General features: G+C 50.3%; 1 protein-coding gene across 1 annotated transcript in view; it reads left to right on the forward strand.

Annotated features, from left to right (window-relative positions):
- Nucleotides 1–24,303, forward strand: part of ATP9B (ATPase phospholipid transporting 9B (putative)) — a 181,745-nt gene that overhangs the window by 74,135 nt on the left and 83,307 nt on the right. The window contains exons 13-16 of the mRNA XM_025048153.1: nucleotides 2,788–2,882; nucleotides 10,481–10,561; nucleotides 15,208–15,283; nucleotides 20,844–20,920. Of these exons, the coding sequence (XP_024903921.1) occupies nucleotides 2,788–2,882; nucleotides 10,481–10,561; nucleotides 15,208–15,283; nucleotides 20,844–20,920 (329 nt within the window). The remainder of the gene's footprint in view (nucleotides 1–2,787; nucleotides 2,883–10,480; nucleotides 10,562–15,207; nucleotides 15,284–20,843; nucleotides 20,921–24,303) is intronic.

Consider the following 24,303-nt stretch of genomic DNA (forward strand, 5'->3'; position numbering starts at 1 on the left):
TCTCGGTGTGGGTGTCTGAGAGTTCATTGTATCTGGATTTCATTGGACCTCTTGGATGTGTATATTCATGTCTTCCACCAGATCTGGGGAGCTTTCAGCCATTATTTCTTCAGGTATTCTCTCGACCATTTCTCTCTCTTCTGGGACTCCCATGATGTGTGTGTTGGTCTGCTTGCTGGTGTCCTACAGGTTCCTTAGGCTCTGTTCACTTTTTCTTAAATCTTTTTTTTTCTTTCTGTTCCTCACACTGGGTCATTTTCAATGTCCTATTGTCAAGATAACCAATTCTGTCTTCTGCCTGCTCAAATCTGCCTTTGACTCCCTCTAATGAATTTTGTCTCACTGCAGTTATACTTCATAGACCTTGAATTTCTTTTTAATTAAAAAAATTTTTTTTCTTTTTATTGATACTTTCATTTTGTTCACACATTTTCTTGACTTTCTCCACATCTCTCTTTAGTTCTTCGGACATCTTTTGGATAGTCGCCGTCAGGTCTTGGTCAGGGACAGCATCCGTTGATTAATTTTTTCCTTTATATTGACCCTATTTTCCTATTTCTTTGTATGCTTTGTGGGTTTTTTGGGTTTTTTGTTTGGTTGGTTGGTTGATTTTTTGTCGAATACGTGGCATTTTAATCTAATAATGTGGTAACTCTAGAAACGAGGTTGTTCCTCAGCGGTGGGACAACGGTATAATAATAATAACGGCGGTGGAGTAAGACCCCTGAAATACTGCAGCTCGTCCTGTGTGCGCGTGCGCGTGCATGGACACACACATACCTAATTGTATCCTCCTGAGGATGGCAGGGTCCCTGCTGATTGTGTTGAAATGTGGGTAAGTAACAGTCAACACTTTCCACAGGGAGTGTTCCACCAGGCAACCAAACCAAACCCACAGAGCAGGAGCCTGTCCTTTACATTCTGGTCGAGCTAAATGATGGAAAGAATGGATAGCCGACTGCCTTCTGTGTCCTCTAGAGCAGGAGTCCCCAAGCCCCGGGGCCGTAGACCAGTACCGGTCTGTGGCCTGTTAGGAATGGGGCTGCACAGCAGGCGGTGAGCGGGGGGCGGGCATCTGAATTCGCAGTCGCTCCCTGGTGCTGGCATCACCACCTTAGCTTCACCTCAGGTCATCAGGCATTAGATTCTCATAGAAGCACTGGTCCCTGGTCCCAAAAAGGTTGGGGACCCCTGCCGTAGAGCTGTGGTAGGTGTAGGCATCAAGCACGACGGGCTGTTGACATCAAAGCAGACACTGGACACTGTGCCTCTGGCTGGACGCAGGCCAGCGTCGCTGGTCAGTGGAGTTCGAGCTGGGCACTGGGTGCAGGAGCTGGCGGTACCGGACCCACAAAGGGAAGGGGAGCCGGTTCGGCCTGGACCACAAGTGTTTAGCTAGCAACGTGCAGACCCGGGCCTTTCAGCAGACAAATCAGATGGGGGCGTGGGGAGGGCCCACAGGTGACGAGCGACGTTGACGCATACCCAGACAGGCGGAGCGCACCGTGGTGTCCAGGCGTGTACACTGGGTGATCGGCTGTGAAGCAGATAAAGGCAGTGCCGGTGCCCGTAGTCACAGTGCTGCTTTCCAGGGGGGCAGGGGGGTGTGTGGCCGCGGCACATGCAGGGTCCCCTCTGGGACGCGCAGCCCACACAGGTATCACTATGGTGCACACGCTCATGCAGCTCTGTGGCTCCTACTTTACAGTAAAATTTCTTAAAAAAATCAAAGATTGCCGGAAATCAGTTTGTGATTTAACTACTCTAATTTGTTATTTCCTCTCAGATGCTTTTATTTTGGGGGATTGCTTTTTTAAAGTTTGATTTAATTTGGCTTTTCAATGATTTAAAACATGCATGTTTCAGAATGGACAGTACAAAACGGGACGTATTCAGAAAGGGGCAGCTTCTACCCAGCCGCTTCCCCAGCACTCCTCCCTCCTGCTAGCCACACGCGCATGTGCGCACGCACACGCACGCACACGCACTCACACGCACGCACACGCACGCCCCCCCCGTTCTTGCATAGAAGGTCGTATTCCGTATGCGTGTTTTGCACCTCACTTTCCTCATTCAAAGCAAACACCCTAAAGATCTTCCGCAGTGTGTGGAGGTCTTTCTCACTTCTTTTCCTTCTTTTTCTTGGACTGCTGCGTCTGCTCTCAATACACTTGGTTCTGTCATCATGTTCTCCACTCTTTATTGTTATAAATAATGTTACACGATGGCCTTCTGTGTGTGTCATTTCACGCATATGAAATGTGCTCTTCTCTCTGAGTATGGTTCCAAGAAATAGTATGATAGCGTGGCGAAAGGGGAAATGGATTTTTGTAATTTAACATTTTTTCACGTTGAAAATTTGATAGAGTGTCGCTATGATAATTGCTCTTTCCAGGGGTTTAGCATTTTAGCTGTGCTTTGATTATTGACTCTGTGTTTTATGATGGTCCATCAGATATTTTATCAGCAAAGTCATATCATGTTCTTTTCGAGAATTTACTTTTGTTATTAAAACATGAATTAAAGGTAAAAAATGATCAGTGTAGTCTTTCTAAAATAAAGCACAATTAGTATTAAACTACTAGACAAGCACACCAAATAGGAGATTAGTGAGTAAATAGAAAATGACTTCGATCTTTTTAATAAACTCATTTCGTGAATCAAATAAAGGCTTCTAAGGATTTCCGTTTATGGGACTCTAGATATGTCACTTCCGGATCCCGTCGTGCCATGGAATTTTGGTTCGTGAGCACCTGTAACTCAGGAGTTTTCTTCTCTAATTCTAAGGCTCGTGTTTCATTCGAACTGATCAACTCGACGGGGAGACGGACTGGAAGCTGAAGGTGGCGGTGAGCTGCACGCAGAGGCTGCCGGCCCTGGGGGTGAGCACCGTTGTCCTCACGCTTAGCGATCGTTTCCGTGCAGTGAGCGCATTTCTGTTTACACAAATTAACTTACTTAATGCACTGACAGTTTTAAAAAATAATTTCTTTATTACTAATGGAGGATCCTTAAAAATTATGCCAGAATGAGTGCTGTGGTGTCTTAGCACGTAACCCGTTTTAGGTGTCGTTTCAGGAGCCCCTCTCGGCCTGACACCGAGCTTTTCTTGCTTTTCTTCCCCTTTCCTTTTTGTTTTTCTTTTTAAATCCTCTCGGTTGTGTAATCTTTAAAATGGAGAACTGGCGAGGGTTAGATGAGTCCCTAACCGACTTGACTTGCTCCCTAGGAGGCTCCTCCAGACACTGCTTTGAAACCGGTTCAGACTGCCCCGCCCCGCCCCGCCCCGGAGACCCACCTGTGCACAGCCTTGCCCTTGACCCTTAGGAGGGAGTGGAGTGTTACTGCGTCTCCTGGAGTCGGGGTGGACGCTCCGGCCTCTGGTTTGGCCTGTGCTGAGTTTTCTCTGCCCCTGGGGAATAGGGTGGAGGTGGCGTGAGAGGGAGCAGGGCTCCTGGGCTTCGTGTCCTCAGCGATCTGCAAGACAGACCCCCAAATGCCGAGACTCTCCTCGCCTGGGACACACCTTTTTTAAAAAAACAAAACCGCAGTTGTGGCCATTTAGTGTTTATTTTGTGTCACAGGTAGTATTTATCCGAATGAGAGAAACTTCATTTTATATGATTTGCTGATAATTCAGTGGAGAGTAAAGAAAGATTGGCGTTGTCTCAGAACGACCTTTGACCCATGCGGTTGTTAGTTAAGGAGGGTGTTTGGGTACCATGGGTCTGGCCACTTCCCATAGGTGGGTCGGCTTCGGATAGGACAGGAGTGACCGCCGCTGCCGCCTGCGTGCCTCACTTAGCGCCTCGGCTGCGGGCCCGCCCTCCTGTGTGCTGGGCCGTCAGAAGCTGTTCGGCTCTGTAAGACCTGGAGACATTTTGACTCTTTGGGTGTTTTCGGTTTCCTGTGCTTTAGGCAGTCCTGGGTTTAAAATTCATCTTGTTTTATACATCTTCTCTAAAATCTGTCGGTCATTGATGAGAGTTTGATTATTCTTCCCTTTGTCCCCTTATTTATTATCAGATAATAATGTCCACGTAACATGTCTGTCCCAGGGTCACCGTTGTATCTCTCCTCCTCCCCCGCTTTTTGCAACCCTTTAAAAAATCTTTTTTAAAAAGCATTCTTACCCCCAAGGGACATACAGAACAGGGTGCAGGTTGCTAGATTTAAACCACGGGCCGTCACCATGGTCCCCTTCTCAGACACAAATACTCGAATATCTCCTGTTTTATGTTAGTGCATCTCTAGTCTCCATCAGTCCTCAGGTCAGAAGTTGTTTTTGAAAATTGCCCAAACTGCTGTTCTGGGCCCAGTAGCCCAGTAGCACACCAGTCAGGTAATTGGTTTTCCTGTGTTCTCTGCTGGTTTAGTTAAAGTCTGTAGAATATTATGTATAATTTATGTGGTCTGGGTTAAAGCGCAGGAGGGAAGGGAGAACTTGCTGGACCAGCTAAGGAAGGGAAGAGAAGTCGGTTTTGATGGTGACTCTTTCTCACTGACCAGCTCACCTTTGCCCCTTCACGGGGCAGGGACACCTGGCAGCTAGTAAGTCATTCAGTCCCAAGTCAGGAATGCAGCACCTCTTCACACGGAGTGTCGGGAAACTGCACCCTGCTTTCCAGAATGGCTGCACCCCTAAACGTTCCACCAGCATTGGGCGAGGGGCGCAGTCTCTCCACACCTCGCCAACTTTTGGTGTTATTTTTTATTTTTGTCATTTCGATAAGTGTGTAGGGATGTCTAGTTTTCATTTTCCATAATGGCTAATAATGCCGAACATTGTTTCTTGTGCGTGAGTACCATCTTTGTATCCTCTTTGATGAAATAAATCTGTTCGTGTCTTCGTGGTGGCTTTTGTGCGATACCCTAGGACGCTCTAAAAAATCCTCCACAGTCAGGCACGTGCAGAGAAGGCGGTTAGCTCCCTGCTTCCGCCTGTGCAGCTCCCCTTCATTTCACTTGCGGTATTGCATTGGCGGACATCGCTAATGCTGTGTTGGTCTGTGCTGCATTGGATTTTTCAAAGACCTTTCTGTTTCTGCTGTGAGGACGGTATAGTTTTCTCCATCGACTGTTAATCTTATCACTCTCATGGCCTGACCGTGTTCCGGCCTTGTATTCCCAGGATCAGCCAAACCCCCTCTGCTCATGCGCAGTGTCCTTTTCATGTCCTGCAGTGTTCGATTTGCTGATAGTTTGTGAAGGATTTTTTGTGCCTATGTTCATGAGGGATATTTGTCTGTATTGTGTGTGTTGTAATGTCTTTGGTTTGATATGTAGGGGGATGCTGGCCTCGTTAAATGAGTGGAGAAGTTTTTTTGCCTCCTGGGTTTTTTTGAAGTACTTGGTATTGGAGTGATGTATTTCTTTTTTAAATATTAAACAAATACACATTCGAAACCAAGGGAGTTTACTTTGTGGGAAAGTATTTAATTGTGAATTACCTTTCTGAATTGGATAATAGAGTTAATCAAATTTTATGTTCATTGGGAATTTATGGTTTTCAATGAATTTATCCATTTCATATAAGTTGCCAAATTTAATGGCATAAAATCCACATTTGATTATTATTTTTAGTGGCTGTAGGTCTCCTCTTTCATTTTCAATATTGGTAGTCTCTGTCTCTCTCTCTGTCTCTCTGTCTCTCTGTCTCTCTGTCTCTCTGTCTCTCTGTCTCTCTGTCTCTCTGTCTCTCTCTCTCTCTCGTCAGTCTAGCCAGATCTTCATCAGTTTTAGTGATCATTTCAAAAAACTTGCATTTGGTTTCGGATTGATTGTATGGTCATTTTTTGTGTTACTGATTTTTGTTCTAATCTTCATTTCCTTCATTCTACTTAGTGTTTAATTTTCCTTTCTTGCTTAATTTCTTAAAGTAGAAGTTAGGCTCTTGACTACACCTCACTCTTCTCTGTTATAAACTTTGAGAGCTATAAATCTCCTTTAAGCATTACCCAGCCTGTATCACACCAATTTTTATGTACTGCGTTTTCATCGTCATTTCGTTAGAAATGTTTTCTGATTTCTTTATGAGTTCCTTTTTCACTCTTCATTTACTTGGAAATATATTGTTTATTTACCAGATAGTTGGGGGTTTTCCTGTCTTTTATAATTTATTTGTCGTTTAATTCTGTTATGTGCACAGAGTGTGTTTAGTTCTCTGTCAGCCCTTCCACAGGCACCGACGTGTGACCTGACCTCGCACATGGTCCCTCTGAGCCAGTGTTCCATGAGCCGGTATTTCACACGTTCTTCAAAAAACCCTTTCGTGCGCCGTCTCCTGTTCCTTAAGACACCTGGCTTACAGTTCCCGGACCATTTGTTTAAATGAGTTAGTTTTTCTCGTGAGACATTCTGCAGCCTGTTGACTCTAACAGAATCTGAGCCGATCGTTGGGTAGGTGCTTCTATTGCTCGGTTTGTGGGTTTTTTTTCTTTCTTTGTTTTGTTTTGTTTTGTTTTGTTAGCAAGAATCCCCAGTCTCTTCAGGTTAAAGGGGGAGGTAAGCATCACACATCTTAAGTGACTGGGAGGCTGTGTGTGCCATCATGCTTGGATGGTGGCCCTGCCTCTGCGTCTCGCCCTCTGAACCTCACTTCCAAGACTTCTGGCGTCGCCGGACTGGACGCCAGAAACAGCGGCACTGAAGAACCGTTGGTAGTCGGTTTAGTTTTGCTGAGGGTGGTAGAAAAGAAAGTGCGGAGTTAAAACACTCTGCTAGAAAGAATTTGTCGGAAAGAGGAGCAGACACAAAGCAGACGGACGGAGCGCGCGGTGCACGCCCGCTTACCGCGTGCAGGGCTGTGAGAGTTTCTTTCATTTTTATAGTGACAGGTGTCTGAATTTCCAAGTTATTTACAAAGTTATAGTTTACTGGTCATCTCATGCTAATTTAAAATTTTTATGGTTGATACATTTTGATAGGATATGTGATTAAGCATTTGGATTGAGTAACTGTATGGTAAATGAAAATCCTTTAACCAGTAAAACAAAAAGCAGTATATGTGTGTGTGTGTGTGTGTGTGTGTGTGTGTGTGTGTGTGTGTGTATATATTGGTGGGTGGGTGTGTGTATATTTATTTATTTATTTATTTAAAGGAAACTTTAACTGAATTTCTGATTCTTCAATCAAATTAAATTTGCAGCTTCGTGTAATTTGACATTTTTCGTATAGATTTTTTTTTTTCATAGAAAATAAAGCTCTGGTTTCATTATGGATACAAGCAAGGCAATTTGGTTTTTCATTTAATAGCTTATGCTGCCCATAACTGTCACTCATTTTGACTTTTCTGTCTAATGTAATGGATTTGGGGAACATTTGGTGTCATTCACTGTTTGTGACATTATCAGTTGAGCATTGTGTCCATCATGACACCGAGAATAAGTAAACCCGCAGACCTTAGAGCTTTTGTAAGGAACTGAGGACACCGTCAAGAATAACGTGTCCGGTTCTGCCGTGTGCCCGGAGCACCGGCTGTGACCGGAGCACGGACATTGCCACGAGCCCTTAGGGAGGCCGTGCCGCAGGCCTGCGTCGCGAGCTCGCTCCTTGCTGCTGCACAGCCGTCGGAAGGCATGCGTGCCAGGCACCGCAGACATTTGGGAAATATGTTTCTGGCTTTTGTGATCAGGCAAATTTATGAACAACAATGAGGTCACAGTAATTTTCAATAAATCATGACTTGCTGATTTATTTCAAAAGATCCATATAGCAGTAAACAATACCATTTACATTTAATTAGTTTTATTGAACGAAAAGCAATTTTATTTGTAATGAACCACATGTTATGATTAAGGATGTATTTTAATGACCTTTAAGTAATGCGAACAAATGTTGCCCTTGACCTAATAGCAGAGGCTTTCCTACATTATTGGAAACTTCAGAATGATTTTTAAATGATCATGAAAAGCTCCAACGACATTCTCATTATTCTGCCATCATTCAGTCGTTTGATGTGTAATATACCGGATGGAACGCGTCCCTCTAGGGTCCGTCTGCGTGCGGAAACGAGGGCTGTTCGAGCGCGGTCTCCGTCTCTGTGTCTCAAAGGTGCCTTATATGAGCGTTGCATTTTCGAAAGTTATTTGACAGTGTGACACTTAAATGATGAGTGATTCTCAGAAGTTGCCTTGTCTCAGGAGTCCTTGGGCTGCTTGTTAAACATTCTAGTCTTATTTTCAAAAGTCTAAAATTACTATACAGTGTATTTCTTCTTGTGTAAACGAGCTTGACTTAATTAACTTAAATTTTTGTGAGTTAGCAAACAGTGTCCACTGCGACAGCAGACCCAGCGGTGGGCGGGGGCATCACGCTTCATCTAGAGTAGCATCTCTGTTCTCTAGAAACTCGAAAGCCGTCAGGTATATTTTCCAGGCCCCTGGGACGTACGCGATGTGCCTTCCCAGCTTCAGTGAACTGTCAGAGTTTGCGAGTCGGGAACAAGGATGGCATCTTTCTACCCGTTGGTTCTCCACTGGCAGGTGTCTGTGGGACCTGGGTGCGGTCACCGTGCAGGCAGCGTCCTCCACACCCTCCAGCCACAGCTCCGCATTCTGCACCCGCCGCCGGTCTGACGTGTGTCCGTGAGGCTGTCGCTGCGTTCAGCGTGGCATGGCGCACGCCGCCGTCGTAGCAGCCCTGTTAGAGCGGGTCGGGTCCAGCGCAGAGTCGCAGCCAGCATTTGGGACCCGCGAGTCCAGCCTTCCAAGCAATGAGACTTGCAGGCTGTGCCCCAAGAGCTCCGCCCGCACGTGGCAGCTGCCCCGCGCCCGGGACGGCTCGCGAGCAGTCCAGGCGGGGCACGGCCGGCGGCGTCCAAGCACCGTGGCGCGCTGAGGCCATGGCGTGGGCTCGGGACAGACCGGGGTGCTCGACCCTGTTCTGAAGCCCGGCGCTGTCGCCTTGCCGTGCTGGGGGCTACGTCGGGCGGCGCCTCTTCTCAAGGTGGCTGCTTCCCTCTCCCTCCCTTAGTTCTTCAGGAGTCACAAGTTTGCCACATCAGACCCACAGTCACACTATAGGATGTTCCTTAAATTTAGAAGTCACATTTTGACTCTCATCGAGAGTCTGCAGACTGCTCTTGACACTCATTGGCGACTCTGGCAGTGCCAATGAAACGGAGGAGGGACTCCCGTCCTCCTCGAGGGGACAGCAGCGTGCTGGGTCCTGTGCAGTCGAGAGGCAGGGGCCTGGGACAAAGACGGGCTGAAGTTCCATCACTCCTCATGTGTGGACCGGTGTCACTGTCCCACACAATGTCACCCCTGTGTAGAAGACAGATGGTTTTCACTGCTGTGTTGTATCTGTCCAGCTTCCTGATAGCCAGTTAGGAATAATTTTTTAGGATCAACTAAAACATCAATAATTAAAAGATTTTTAAGACTCTACCCTGAGAAGATATTCAAGTATAAATAATCTCTGTCTGTGGGTGTAATTTACCCAACATTACCTGAGTCCCCATGAATCGGTTCGGTCACTTTCCACCCACATTGTCACTTGCATAACTGAATTCAGGTGTGCCGCACACGTGTCCGCTTTGGACTTCTGTCTGAGAATGTCAAGTAGAAGCTGGTCCTTTTAGTACATGTGAGGCCGACGTGTAAAGTCACTCTTCCTGGGCTCTCCGGTGTGTAGCCCAGTCAGAATCCCACCTGGGTATGGTTTTGTCAAAGTCCAGACAGACAGGGATCTTTCGGTATTGTAAATTTTTTGTGACCTCCTGGTGAAAGTGATCATGTCTCATCAAAAAGTTGAAATTTATTGTTTGCTTGACATAACTCTGTTATGTTAATAAGACAAACTAAACTTTCTGGACCAATGAAGACACTTTTATAATTATCTTGAAGTAAGGTGCTGGAGACCTCATCTCTGGAGACCTGTTTAGACCCGACGTGCCATGGGCGTGTGGCGCGGCGGAAAGCACGCGCCTAGTCTGCTGCAGACCCGCTTCCGTGGAGTGGCTGCGGTGTGCGGGAAGGCGCAGCCTTCCCGCGGTTTTATGACTGTGGTCACGGGGCTGTGATCCCGCACACAGGAGACGTGGCTCCAGGGAAGGCGACAGTGTATGACAGCTGAGGGGGCCACTGGGAGAAGCGCGGGCACAGGTGTCGGTATTCACCAGGCGCTTTGTAAAGCTCAGACCCCGCCAGGGCTGGAGCACTGTGGGTCTCATAGGACTGCCAAATGCTCATGCGCAGCCTCTGCCTCGAGAGCCGGAGTCGTGGGGCCTCCCAGGTCGCAGAGACGGCACCCTCGCCTCTCGGTGCTTTGACAGGCGTCTGCAGAGTCAGCGACACCACCACCTGCTGAGCTGAAAGATGGTTTGTTTTATCTTCCGTCTGAACTCATAATGTGGGCACACAGAATATAAGAAAACCATCACCTTTGGTAAATAGTATGTAAAAGTATTAACGGGTAATTGAAAAATGTTTAAGAAATTTTAATTATAAGTAATTAATTTAGATATTCTGTATTCCAGGATCTTTTTTCTATCAGTGCTTATGTTCATGCTCAGAAGCCACAACTGGATATTCACAGTTTTGAAGGCACATTTACCAGGGTAAGTCACACCTTTTGTTAAATACAAACATAGTCATTGTGTATATAAATTAAAAATAGCAAACCTTTATTTTGAAAGAGTAATTAAATCAAGAATAAATTGAAATTGAAATTCAGGACTAAAAAGGAAAAACCTAGAAAACATTTCAAGTTCTTACATTTTCCTTTATCAGGTATGTCTTTGGGATACTTTCAGAGAACATTTGTCCTGTTTTAGCGTAGTTACACTTGAGAAGATCCTTCTCCTTTAAAATGTTATCAGTCCGCAAAATGAAGTAATTCAGCTGTTTCGGTTTTGGCTTTGGATAATGGTCAATCTTCAACGATAACCCCATCGTTTCTTGATTTTTATTAGCGGGGTAGGTGTGTCTGTCTGTCTGTCCGTCTCCTTCCATGCACATGTATGTTTCATTCTCTGTTGTTTTCATTATCATGGTGTTTTGGCACAGCTCGAAGTCCCCTCTTCCACCAGCTGCTCAGTGGGACCCGGAGGACTAAGCGACTTCCGATTTCGGCAGCTTGTCCGATATCATACATGCTTTGTCCCACTGAATGGCTGCTCCTGTGTGACTGTGCTTTATGTCCAGCCGCCGCAGCGGCTGGACAAGGTTTCTGCTGGTGCGGCCGACGCCGTTTCAGTCTCGGTCACACGGGGCGCAAAGCTTGGGGATGCAAAAGTATGGGCGTCACCTGGTGACTCTGTGCTCCGGTGAGAGCACGTGCAAGACAGGCGTTCGCGGACACAGAGGGACATGTCCTGGGGATAAGTTCCTTGTAACAAGTTCTGAAGAAAACTAAGGTCTGTCTGTGTTTTTGTAAAAATGTTTATGAGAAAAGCATGTTCCTATTAAAGACAATTGAGCATACATGAGAAAAAAATCTTACAAAAAGGCACCCTGGGCCCCATCAATTGAGAGTGATTACCTGAACCACTGTTAACATTCCGGGGCATTACTGGCTTTTTTCCCATTCCGCAGGGTCATAGTGCTTGTCACTCGCTAAAAGCTAGAGCCGTTGGCTAGACGACGTGCGGGAGCACACGGGTCGGCGTGGGAGCGAGCGAGCGAGTGAGAAGCATGGCTGGAAGCCCAAGGCCGCGAAGCCGGGTCGCGGGCGCAGGCCGCTGAGCCCGTCACTGAGTGCGCCTGACGGTTCTTGAGTGTGCGTGTGAGTGTGTGCGTGTCACTGAGTATGTGCGTGTGTATCTCCGTGAGTGTGTGACCTAGTAAGTGACTGGCACTGAGCGTATGCCAGAGTGTGTGCGACAGTGTGTGTACCACAGAGTGTGTGCAGCTGAGTGTGTGACCGTGTGCCATGATGTGTGTGACTGAGCACGTGGGCTCACGTATGTGACTGAGGACACGGACGTGGGCTGGGGGGATGACCGGTCTGAAGGTCTTGTTGAGAGAAGGAAGGAGCCACGTAAGGGTTTTCAGAAGAAATGATGACATCGGTGTTTGTGAAAGATTTCTCTACACTTCCTGGCTCCCTTGGGGCTTTGGCGGTCCCCCGGGTTTCTTTATGGCCCCACAGCCTCCCCAAACCCTGCAGGCAACTGCGAGAGTGACAGGACCCTGGAGCTCATGCATGCGGCAGGCACGTGAGAGAGAACATGCTGCCAAGCACAGTTACCCCAAGTGGGGCAGGCGCCTCAATGGTGCGGGCAGCCCAGGCCAGGAGAGTGCAGGGGCAGCGCTTGCCCAGGGTTCTGACTCCCGGGCGTTTGCGGTGACTTACGACGTGTTCACCTGGGCAGGTCGCAGCGCGTCCTTCCTGTGATTCAAGCGCATGGCCTTCCGCGGCCTCCATTTCGCGTACCTGGCCAGGTTTTGTTTACACTCCTTTTAAATAGATCGGTCTTGAGTTCTGAATTACTCAATGGACAATCTATTTTTGTGTTTAATTTGCAAAAAAGAAGAACAAAAATGTGCTAATAACCAGTTTTGTAACTGGAAAGTGAAATTTAGTTTAGTTACTGAAATATCAACTGAACCTTTTAAAAAGTGGTATCTGCCTATGTCTTTTTTTATCGAGTAAGGTATATAGTGTATGAAGGAGAAAACATATGTTTATTTTTTATCGGTCTAAATGGTTAAATAAGAATCAGAACAAATTAATTCAATAGACATGTCATGGTTTTTGTGGCCTGTGCAGAGTCTAACATACATATGCACACTGTGAATAACTTCTGCTTCGACTTACCTTAGAACAGTGTCTGAGGAACCTAACTTGCTGACTAGTCACTATGACATTTTGTTCTATATAAATGATTCATATTAGTATTGATACTAATTTTGCTTATTGTTCAAGACATGCTGTTCTCTCTGAGGCCTGGAGTTTAAAACTGTAGCCAGTTTTGAACATCGTAGTCACATTTAATCTTTTTTATGATGCATTTTTCTGCTTCATTTCTTTGCAAACCATAGCACACTTATCACTGTGCTTTTCCAATCAAAATGCTCTCCTGTTAAAAAGCAAGTCTCTTTTGTTTTTAAAATAGGATATACTATTGAGAAGACAGCTTGAAATTGTAACATTTTGCATTCTCCCGCCTCAAGGCAAATTTGATCTTTTGAAACTACAGGAGAAGGGAACCCAAAGGGGAAGTTTGGAGACGGTTTCTTGCCCATCTCCCCAGCCCTTGCCCTGTGCTCTGCGAGCCTGGCAAGGAGCCGTCTTTCAGTAGTTCTCCCGCTGGGACAAGAGCGCTGGCTGTGGGAAGCCCGTCCCTGCTGTCGCGGAACCGAAAGGGCCCTGCACAGGCAGCATGCGCCCCTCAACACGTAGCCGTGGGAGGTGGGCGCCAGAGTGACGGGAGAGCCAGCCGCTGTCTCCGTGCTAAGCGGCGGGACCTTTCATTCACAGCTCAGAAAGCCTTAAACCATCCTTATCATTTTTAATGCCGTCGTTTCTCTTGGAGTGTGACACAGTGTGAAAATACTAAAAGATACATATGCCTGTGTTGATCATTTTTAAATTTCTGTATTAGGGGAACCATGGGAGAGTTTCAAACTAAGAAAATCATACCCGTTTGTGCTTTTGCGGTCGGTCTGTTGGTGGTGGGCAGCTGCAGGCGGAGTGTTCTACGGGAGCCCCGAGACATGTGTGGCAGAGGCGGGGTGGCCCAGGACAGACACAGGCTGCTACGGCAAGGCGCGAGGGGCGTCAAGGAGAGCCCACACGCGTTCGTTCTCAGTTCGCTCACTGCCAGACACGTTTGAGCACCTGCTCTGTGCTAGGCGCTCCCAAGGCCAAGGTCAGCCACAAACACACAGCTCACAGCCTGGGGTAGACAGACACAGGGATCACTGTGACACAGCGATCCAGAATTCGCGTTAGAGAATAATTTTGTTTCGCACCTTAAATAATAAATGCACGCATCAGCAGTTGTCGGGATTCATCCCCCGTACGTGCTCAGTTTGCTGGGTCGCGGCTGGGACCGCGGGGCTGACCTGCCTCCGGCGCCGCATGGAGCGCACCCGCAGTCCGCCAGGCCTGCGTCGTCCTCTCAGCTCGTGACTTTCTTCTGCTGTCTGCGGGCTTCCTGTCTCTGCAGTCATGCTTTTGTTTCGTGCAAGTACCCTTTACTTTCTCCACATCTTCATTTCCTTGAACATCTTCAACCTTTTTCTCTTAAAGTCTTTGTCTAGTATATCTGCCGTCAGGCCTTTTTCAGGCAAGGTTTCTGTTGATTTGTATTTTGCTTTAAATGGACCATACTTTTCTGTTTCTTTCTATGTCTTGTTATTTTTTGTTGAACACTGGGCATTTAAATATAGTAAGGTGGTAACTCTAGAAGTCAAATTCTTCTCCTTCCTCAGACTTTGCTGGGTTTTTGTCATTGTTTTGTTGTTGCTGTTGTAGGCTCCAGCTTTGCTGAGGATCAGCCTGAGGTGTAAACGTAAGGTTGTCTGAAGTCTTTTCTGAGCCGTTCCTGGGTCAAGTGTACTCAGTTTTTCTCCATACGTGAAGTTGTATTTTAACATCATAGTCTTTAATGTCTGGCTCCCAAAAGGAGAAAAACGAAGGGGCTGTAAGGGCATTTCCGCTTCGAATCTCCTGGAAGTCCGTGAACTGGAGCGGGAGGGGCTCGCTATAGCGGGGGTGGTGCAGCAGCAAGGGCTGCCCACCTCTAGGCCTGCACCTCTGTGACCAGAAGCAGTCATCAGCCATCAGAGCACAGACCCTCAATATTTGGGGGGAGGGGGGTTCTCTTTGTCCGCCATGCTTCCCACAGTCTGTGTGCAAGGTGCTGCAGATGCCACAGCTGCCTGCCACACAGCTAGGGGTGGGGGCAGGGAGCTGTGCGTGCTGAGACCTGAAACCCACCCAGATTATCCAGAGTGACCAGCCACACCTTCCCCGGGAAGTGGCTGGCCTTCAGCAGATTTCAGAGTTCCATAATAGCTCCAGCAGGCAGATTCTGCCCCTGGGGTGGCGTCCGGGTGGGAGGGATGCCTGCTGCTCCCTGCTCCCCGGCCTCCCAGCACCCTCTGTCTAGATGCCTTGTTTGTCACCCCTGTTTCGCAGTGCCTTCTCCTGCTGGTCAGTGCATCCAGCTTGCGGACCTCTTAACGCAGTGGACATCTGATGCACCAGTAATAAAAACCTGGTAACTTGCTGTCCTCCTTTTGTCCCCGTGCACAGGATGACAGTGACCCGCCCGTGCATGAAAGTCTCAGCATAGAAAACACCTTGTGGGCAAGCACCGTCGTTGCATCGGGTGAGTAGCAAGCTGTGCTTTTAGAGCGAATGCTCACGTACAGGTGATGCTTTGTGTTTTGGGGTGATTCCAAACAAGTGTTTCTCAAAGTCCCTTGCATCACGTGGGGACCTTATAAATTGTCCTCTCCAGCTCAGCGGGCACGGACCAGCCCGGGGCGTGGCCTATGCTGGTCTCCCTGCTCTGCACTGTGGCTGCAAGGCCAGGAGCAGCTGTGGGTGGTAGCCCTGTGGCTGGCTGTGACACGTGTCCTTGACACACCTGTCAGTGTGCATTACCGAGGGGCTCAGCGGCACTGGGGAGCACACGGTGACCGTAGAGGCTTTTCGTCCCCGAGTCACATAGCAGAGTTCACAGAGGTCCGTGTGGCGGGCTGTCTCGGCGTGCTATGTGGGGCGGGGGCCTCGGGAGGCGGGCCCCTTAAGGGTGGGATGAAGGGTCGCCTTTTTTTTCTTTTTTCTTTTTGAGTAAAATCAGAGGATACTGGGGCATCCCTAGTGATTAGACAGGAGGCCACTTAAGTTGACGTTTCGGAAGGTGCATCTCTCTGGGAGGAGCAGACCATCTAAATGCTTGCCACCTTAGCTTGCTGAGGGCGCCGGGACAGAGCTTAGCAGCAGCATTAAGGACACCAGTGGGCACAGGGACACTAGGAGACATTCGGGGAGGGGGGGTCTCTCTTCTCAGCGTCTGCCCCAAGGCTGGCGGCCCTCCTCTCTAGAGCTCGCTCGCTCTCCTCACGGTGTTGTCTGGGACCCCTGCTCCAGAGCAGGCCCCAGTGACACAGTGTGGAACAAGTCCTGTGGGCCCCGTCCTCGGGAGCCATGGACAAGGAAGACGCTGCTAAAACGAGACAGGCAATGTCAGCTGTCCTGGGTCTCCCGGCGAAGTCCAGGACCCTGAAAACCAACAGGCCGAAAACGGCCCTGCTCGGGGGCTGCGGAGGAGACACCGCACCAGAGGCAGAGGGCTCGCGGCCATGAGCGGGGTGGCCGCGGGCCCTGGGCAGCACTGCAACAGCGCCAGCCGCTGGGCGAAGGCCTGGAAGGCCCGGTGCTGAGGGACCACGGGGCCGGAGACGGGCAGGGAGCTGGCGTGCCTGGCCCGGGGGCCGCTCCGCGTCAGGTGTGACACTGGCCTTGCAGCAGAAGCGGGGTGGCCTTTCAGGGTGGAGAGCGAAAGGCGGTTCATTTCGTCCTGACGTCTTCTCTCTTGAAAGAAAGCCGCTGGCAGCAGTGGCCATTTTGAGAGGGGGGACTCTGTGAGGTGCGTGATATTGTTTTTGTGCGGGTGGATGTTTATAGTTGGTTGGAATAAAAAGCGAGAGGAAACAAGGGTAGCCCGCCGCACGGAGACCTCGGGGGCCAGGCTCCGGCGTGTGGCCCTCAGAGGGCCCCGCGGCCACCACGGAGGGAGCCTCTGCAGCCAGCAGCAGACCTAGGGTTCGTCCTCACCCTTCCTCCATGTGACAGTCTTGTGTTCGCCTTGCTGATAGTCATGGGTCGCGTCCGCCTTCCCACAGCTTGGTGAGGGCTGTCCCCGTGAGCCTCAGCGGGCGGGCGAAGGACGGTGGCACTCGAGGCCTGCTGCACTGCCACACGGCCAGTCCGCGGTGGAGCCGGATGCGAACCCGGGCGTGCCGCCCTCCACGGCTGCACCTGTCACTGCTCCGCTTGGGAGTTTCTAGGAGGGTGTTCACGGGCCAGCATGCGCACGCTGGGACTCGGTGACACGCTTTGTGCTTTCTGTCTCTAGGTGCTGGATCCTGCTCTGTCTTCAGTGCACTGGGCTTATCCCTAATAAAGGGTCAGGTCGAGTTCATCTGTAGAGATACTCAGAGAGTCTCTTGTTCTGGCCACTTTGTTGGTCTTTGGGTCCCTGTGTGTTGGACAGGTGGCGCCGATCCCCACCACTGTTGGCTTGGGCCCTTCTCCTCAGAGGGACAGAGTCAGCCAGAGCCAAAGGCTCTGCATCCCCTACCCCTGTCCCCCCTGACCCCGTGAGCGTCCCCTCCCCCAGCGCAGTGGACTCCAGGCCCTGGGCAGTGGCGGCTCCTGGCCACGCGCTTTGGCCCACGGACGCGGTCAGGCGTTGCAGCCCACCTGCTACCCAAGGAGCCCGTCCTACCCCCTCGGCACGCCGAGCTCAGTTCTAAGTGCTTAGCTTGCCTTGAAACCAGCCTTTCCAAACTTCGGACCTTTTTAAAGGCCTTTTTCATTAATTTCGAATCTTTTGACACGTACTTATCTTTATTTACAAACCTTGTTGACGTCAGCAGTCCCTGGACTCTGTGCTAGCACACGCCAGCTGTGCGGGGCACGGAGGGGTACAGGCTCCCGGCAGCAGCGGGGGCGCCGAGCCCCCTTAGGCCCGACGCAAGTCGGGAGAGGAAGGTCAGAAGTTTTGTTCTTATTCTTTAAAAGTTACGTGTCACGTGGATTCAAGGTGCCTCATGGGGTGGGGGGGTGAACTCCAGCCTGCCCTCATTGTGGGACCTGAAGCCTTGGGAGCGAGGGTCCAGTCACACACACCGCAGACAGACATGGAGACATGGGACACCGGAGGGGCAGGCACAGCTTCCTGTGCCACTGTGCCGCTTCCCCTCGTCCGTTTGGAGACCATCGTTTCTTCAGAGCAGAGTCAGGGTTCTGGAGAGTGGCAGGGGAAGGGGTGTTCTGGCCTTAAGAGGCTGAGACCCGGAGGTAGCGGGGAGCCGTGGCGAGGGCCCCTGTGGCCCGCACACGCGGAGGCGGCATGGTGTGGCAAGCGCAGAAGATGCGAGTGGTCGTTTGGAACCTGTTAGAGCAACTCAGGGCTAGAAAGCTGGAGGCGTGCGTTCCCTCCATTTGTTTGTGTTTCATACTGATCCTCTGTGAACTGACCGTTGGGGTACGTTACAGAACTGGGGCTCACAGCACAGTGACGGTCTTGACCTGGCCATGCACGTTTGCCAGGCCGGCTCGAGAGGAGCATTCACGATCTTGGGTGGGGTGCCAAGAGGCCAGGACCACCCCGGAGGGACCTCTCAGAGCACGGGAACAAAAGCCCTTCTGGCTGAGCAGGCAGGGGACGTGGGAACAGCAAAGGACACACGCCAGCGTGGAGTACGTGACTCACAGCAGGGGGCGGGCGTTGCTGCTTCTCAAGCCTTCGTCTCGGGCAGTTTGGGGGGCAGGGGTGTGGGCCGGGGTCTATCCGTCACTCTGTTGTCTGAGGCCTTCCCCAGTGGCACGGTTGGGGGAGCCCCAGTCTGCCGCACCCTCCCCCCTTCCTGCCACGCTCTGTGTGTGTTCGTGGCCTCGGTCTCCTGGTAACTCTGGGGACTAACGCGCCGTCTTCCTCAAGGGCTGTGGCTGCACCTGGCAGGGGTGCAGTGTTCACGGGTTCACGGCCAGCCCTGGCATCTGCGCTGCGAGGAGCTCTCATCCCCTTCCCATGGGTCCCCAGCACGCAGGATCCCTGTGTCCGCGGGCGGGCTGACATGGGCCCCAGGACCGCGGGCACTGGGAATTGTGGCCGAGGCCTGTGGCAGCCCAGCCGTAGTGCCCAGCGGTCTCCGCGCCCTGCATGGCGCTCCTCAGTGTGGAGCTGGGAGGCAGGAGAGTTTGGTTGGGTGATGGCGCTCAGCCTGTCTGTCTGTCTGTCTGTCTGTCTGCGACATATTGTCTTTCTCATAGTCTGTCTTTCTCAGTTCTGATGGACGTGTTGTTTTGTGGCCCTCTCTTACGTGCAGGTCGCAGGTCACCCTCTTCCCACATTTCTCTGTGCTGTGCATGCAGATTCTCTCAGCCTCTGGCCTGTAATACACACCCTCTGTCAGAGAGAAAGGGGACACGCCAGACGTGCTGGCCTCAGCGATTAAAACGCACGGCAGACTCAGACGTGGGCGCTGCTCTGGGTGCAGGGAGCACCCTTTCTAGCGAGAGGTAGATGAGGCGACTCGCAGGCGCTGCACGCACATTGCGTGAGGATTTCCGCTAGGTACTTCTTAAGTGTGGAGCATCTAGCACACCGATTTTGTTCCGTATGTGCCCCAGTGGAGTGTTTCTTGTTAGTCATTTCTCAGATTTCGTTCTGGATGCTTTACACTGCGCCGCCAGCCCGGAATCAGCATCACTAATAGTTCACCTGCATTTTAGGACAGCGGTTTCTAGCTTGATTAACTTATTGGTCTTCTCTGAGACTTGTTTGTTCTGCTAATGCTAAAAAAAGTTAATTTTGCAATTTGTCTTGTTCTATTTTTGTGCCAATTTAACATCGGCGTCGCTTTGTTTTGATTAACTTATTGATAAATTAGGAAAGTTTTTAAAGTATTATGTCATTGTGCATTTACTATTTTTCTATATACTAAGTACAGACATCACATCTAGAAAGTTTATTTGAATAATGATGTATAAAGACAGCACATGTGTGGTGGGGGTTAGCTTGTGTGCCAGACAGGGGCTGACTCTGCTTTTAAGAAGACAGCAATTCAAGCGTCACAGCTTTCCCAGAGGCACACGTTTCAGACAGGGGAGAAAAGGAAGTGATCATCCTGGAAAAAAAAAAAGTGTCCCCGTCTGCGAAGCCGCTGCAGAGCGGCGCTCCAGCGCCCCGTCTCCTGGACGTTCCTGGCGGAAGCGGTTCACGGAATGCGCTTGGTGTGCAGGGTTCACCCCACAGGTGCTTGGTCCGTGGGTTCTCCCTGACGCCCCCCTGAACTTCATACAGTAAACTAAGGTGACCCTAGTTGTTGATTTCAGTGAGTAGTACGGATGTGCGGTCTTTCTTACCCTCAAAATTTGCAAAAATTAGGGTTATAAATTATGCATACCTGCAGTTCCAGAAACAGACTTCCATGCTTTGTAATTTGACATCCTAGAGAGGAATTCTCTGAGCCTTTCTAACCGGTGGCTTGTTCTAGGGGTATTTTATTACTCTTTTGTCTTAAGTTTGATAGACCATTTCGTCGTGACGTGTACTGTTAGAAAACCAGACTTTCAGGAGATGTGAGCAAGAGAGAGTAACAACATCTGAACGCGAATCAAACGTTTCTGTAGCCTTCCTCTCTCCTTAATCGCGCACGTGCCAAAATGGGGGCGAAGGCCCTCGTGTCCGGCAGTGCTTCCTCCTTAGGGCAGAAAGATGCTCGTGGAGCCTCGTCGGGAGAAACTGGCTCAGCTGCTGCTGTCGTGGTTCGCAGGGCACGTGGACACTTGACCCGTTAAGAAGGCGGCCCCCTTAATTTAACTTCGGGGTTGGAGTGACCTACCGTTTTAGTGGACGTTGACGAATGAGCAATGTCACTCACTCTTCCTGTTTTCAGTGAAAAGAATGTCAGTACATACTATGTTATACGTAGGTAAATTTGTATTGCTTACGAAATCATTTGAGGTTTTCAAGGTTTATTTTAAAAGTTGAGATTAGGTTTTCTCGAACGAGTCAAATTAAATGTGCTGTTGGATAAAATTGTAAAACATTAAGTGTAATGCTACTTCCATCAGAATGATTGATTAGAAAGCGTTATCTCTGTGCTCACCCTTTAAAGTATCTCTGTAAGGACCGCTTTCGTGTTTTGCAGGTACTGTAATAGGTGTTGTCATTTATACTGGAAAAGAGACTCGAAGTGTACTGAACACATCCAACCCAAACAATAAGGTAGGCTAGATTAAGGGCGGCCGCTGCGATGACCTTGCTTCTTCCTTTCCTTTCTGTAAGAACGTACATGTAGTTCCGAATAGCGCCTTAACTTTAGCTTGATATATAACGTAAAAACAGACTTTCAAAAATGCTGGTGGTTTGGGATATGATTTTTCTGTATTTTTGTAACAACATGCTTATACGGAAGAATTTCCAAAGTATCTTTTCTTGGTTAATCAGAGTTTTATATGTCTCTTAAATTTTCATTGTTGAATATATAATTTCCCTATAATTTGACAGTTAATTGTGGGTTTCTTAATTTCTCTACAATCTATTTTACAGTTTGCACTCTATGTTGATGGTTCATTTTTAAGATAAAGAAATCTGTATTAATGTTTTTATAGTATTTAATTTAATAGTGTTATATTGTTAAACTAGTTTTATTTATTTCCATTTTAGAAGTATATTAAAAACCAGATTTTAATTTTAAAGACTGCTCGATTATATTTCTAAGCTGATTACGTTCCTGTCATATCCCTAAAATTGTTACTTATGCAGTCAACATGTGTACGTAAGTGAAATCATAATAAAAAGGGGGTCGGTCAGAGTTACTTATGCGACCGACCTCCAGTGGATGACCACAGTTAACTCTGGCCCTGGAGGGTGACTGCAGGTCACCGTCTGAGTAAGCCACTAGCCAGCCTGTTGACCCCGGGCAAGTGGCTTAACCCTGAGTCTGACTACTCAGTAGTTGTTACCCATTGTCGTCTTTCTACGAAGTGAAATGCGATGTGTGAACGGAGGCCATGGTTCTTGAGCCCTCGCTGCCAGGGCAGCTGTCCCCACCGAGAGGGGTGCGCCGTGGGGTGCGAGTGGCCCGGGTCTGGTTTCTGCCCCCCACTCCAGGGGCAGCCCCCACCCTCGCCCTCCCGGGTTGCCCCCCTCAGCCTCCCACACCTGCCCTCTTCTGCCTCCTGCCCCTTCTCTTTCTCTCCCTGTTTTTTAAACAGCCTCTAGACTTCCTCGCTGTCTGCAGGACGTGTCCTACAGTAGCAGGCACCTTCAGGGTTTGTCTGCTGCTTCTCTGTCGGTCTCACACACGGAGCAAATGTCCTCCACTGGCCGGTGCCATCATGGTGCTCAGTCAGCGGTTCAATGTCCCCCTTCCGGAAGGAAATGGTGGCAGCAGTGCCCTGCTACGTGCTTGATGTGCAGCAGGTTCCGCACCCACAGGACAGCCCGCGGGGGACACGCTGCCGTCTGTCTTAGGGCGGGGAGATGGCGGTGCCGGAGGCAGCAGCTGCCAGCGGGGTTCTTGCTCCTCCCTGAGGGGCTGAGCGCCGTGGAGGTCCACCTTGGCGTGGAGAGCTTTTCGTACAGTGAGGAGAGAGAGGAACTCTCCAAATGTGCACACGTCATGAACTGTTAAACGTCATTTATAGGAATAAAAGTCAAGGGAAGGTTACAAGCACGCTGCGAGGGCCAGAGGGACCGTGCAGTCCCCTGGGAGTGCCGGCGCAGGCGGAGCGGGAGGGGCAGGGAGGACGAGATCGCTGTCCACCATCACGGGACGTTGCCACCGGGAGGCTGCACATCACTGTCCCCGCACGGCTCAGGCTTCAGAGCAGGCCGGTGGGGATGAGACGTGAACACGTGGCAGGGAAGCGCGTCGCGCACCCGGGTCCCGCCGGAGCGTTCCGGGGCAAGCCTGTCCCGGTCCCCAGCCGGACTGCCGTCGTACGCGTGGGGCGGACGCGAGGGCGCTGACTGACGGGTCCGGGGGTCAGGGCCATTTCGCTGTGGAGTCCATTGTCGGCGGAGCAGTACGGGCTGAAAATACGTATTTCCGAGTGAGCCCCGTGTCTGTCGTGCCGCGGTGCGGGGGGCCCTAAGCCACAGCGGTCTCCTCTCTGCTCCTGTCCGGCGTGTCGGCAGGGGCTCTGCTCATCACGGTCCCCCAGGGACCCTCTGGAAACACGCGGCCCTGACCACTGGACAAGAAGAAACGGCCATGGCAGCGTCCACACTGACCCCGTGTGCGGCTTCTGCCAGCGAGCGAGGAGGGCGCCCTCCCTCAGCCACAGCGATTCGGCGACGATTCAGGTGACGGACTCAGGAAGTCTAGCCCTGCCCGCAGCAGGAGGAGGGCGGACAGGAGCACTGCACAGCGACCGCCATGCGTGTCCTTCCCCACGGCCAGAGGAGAGGGGGTCTCAGGGACCCCGAAGCCAGAGGCGAAGGCGCGGGGCAGAGGGAGGCAGCCGGGGAGGAGCGGGGAGGAGGCGCTTCTCCGCGCCTGGGGGCCAGTGGCGGCTGGTGCCGTGCGGGTGACGGGTGACGGGGCGAGGGCAGTGGGGAGGGTCTCGGACTTGGCCATCAGGAGAGCACGGGTGAGCTGAATGTCGCCATCACGGATTCATTCGGGTCCATTCAGGTGCAGGGGCAGGAGGGCCCTTCAGGAGGCCGTGGGGGACGAAGGGTGTGTGTCCCGGGCACTGCGGCCAGGGTGAGGGGCGAAGGCGGAGCCCTGTCACCCTGTCGCCCTGTCAGGCAGGTGCCTGGGGCGCCAGAGAGGCGGTGGTGATAAAAACGGCCAACTGTGCTGCGGAAAAGGGTCGTATTGATTTTGTTTGTTGGTGGTGAGAAAATCAATAGCACAAAACTATTAATGCTCTCAATGGCAGAGCGAGGGTCTTCGTTTATAAAGAAGAAAACGTGTTCCATGGAACGATAAGTTTCATGGGCATCCAGTAGTAACCTAAGTGTATAAGCAGGATCACGTAAAAGGAAATGGTATATTGTTATCTGGAGAATAGCTACTGTATAAAATACGGCATGGCTTCTTCGATTTATATGAAATATTTACAGTCATCGATCGGTCAGCCAGTCGGTGTCCTTCTCCCCGCCCTCCTTGCCCCTCCCCCTCCTTCTCACTCCGTATTTTTCATTTATCTGCCACTTGCATTGTAGCGTATGTAATAGGAACATGCAGATTTGTAGAATTGCTTTCAGTTCCTAGGACATAAAATGCTACCGTAAGAGCAGTGCTGATTTAAGAGAAAAAAATTAGTGACCAGCCTTGGTGGCCGTGACATCGACGTAGGGTGTGGTAAGAGTCCGGCGCTCCTATAGCCCAGAGGGTCCGAGCCCAGCAGGTCCAGCTCGTGAAGGGCCCCGCGGCTGCGACCTCCAGTTTGGGACGGAGCCAGTGCAGTTTTCTGAGGCCGATTTTCTGGAGCCCCAAAGCAGAAGCAAAGATACAACTGTCCAAAGTGGCAGACGGCCACGTCGGGTGTGACAGAGGGGTAGAGGTATGTACCGCCATGGCGATGTAAACGCCTACCGTGAAGGCGGCCAGCCAGGTCGTGGCAGCAGAGGGCCCTACGGTTACGATATTAGAT

Source organism: Pteropus alecto, unplaced genomic scaffold, assembly GCF_000325575.1.
Source record: "Pteropus alecto unplaced genomic scaffold, ASM32557v1 scaffold14, whole genome shotgun sequence".
Classification (NCBI taxonomy): Eukaryota; Metazoa; Chordata; class Mammalia; order Chiroptera; family Pteropodidae; genus Pteropus; species Pteropus alecto.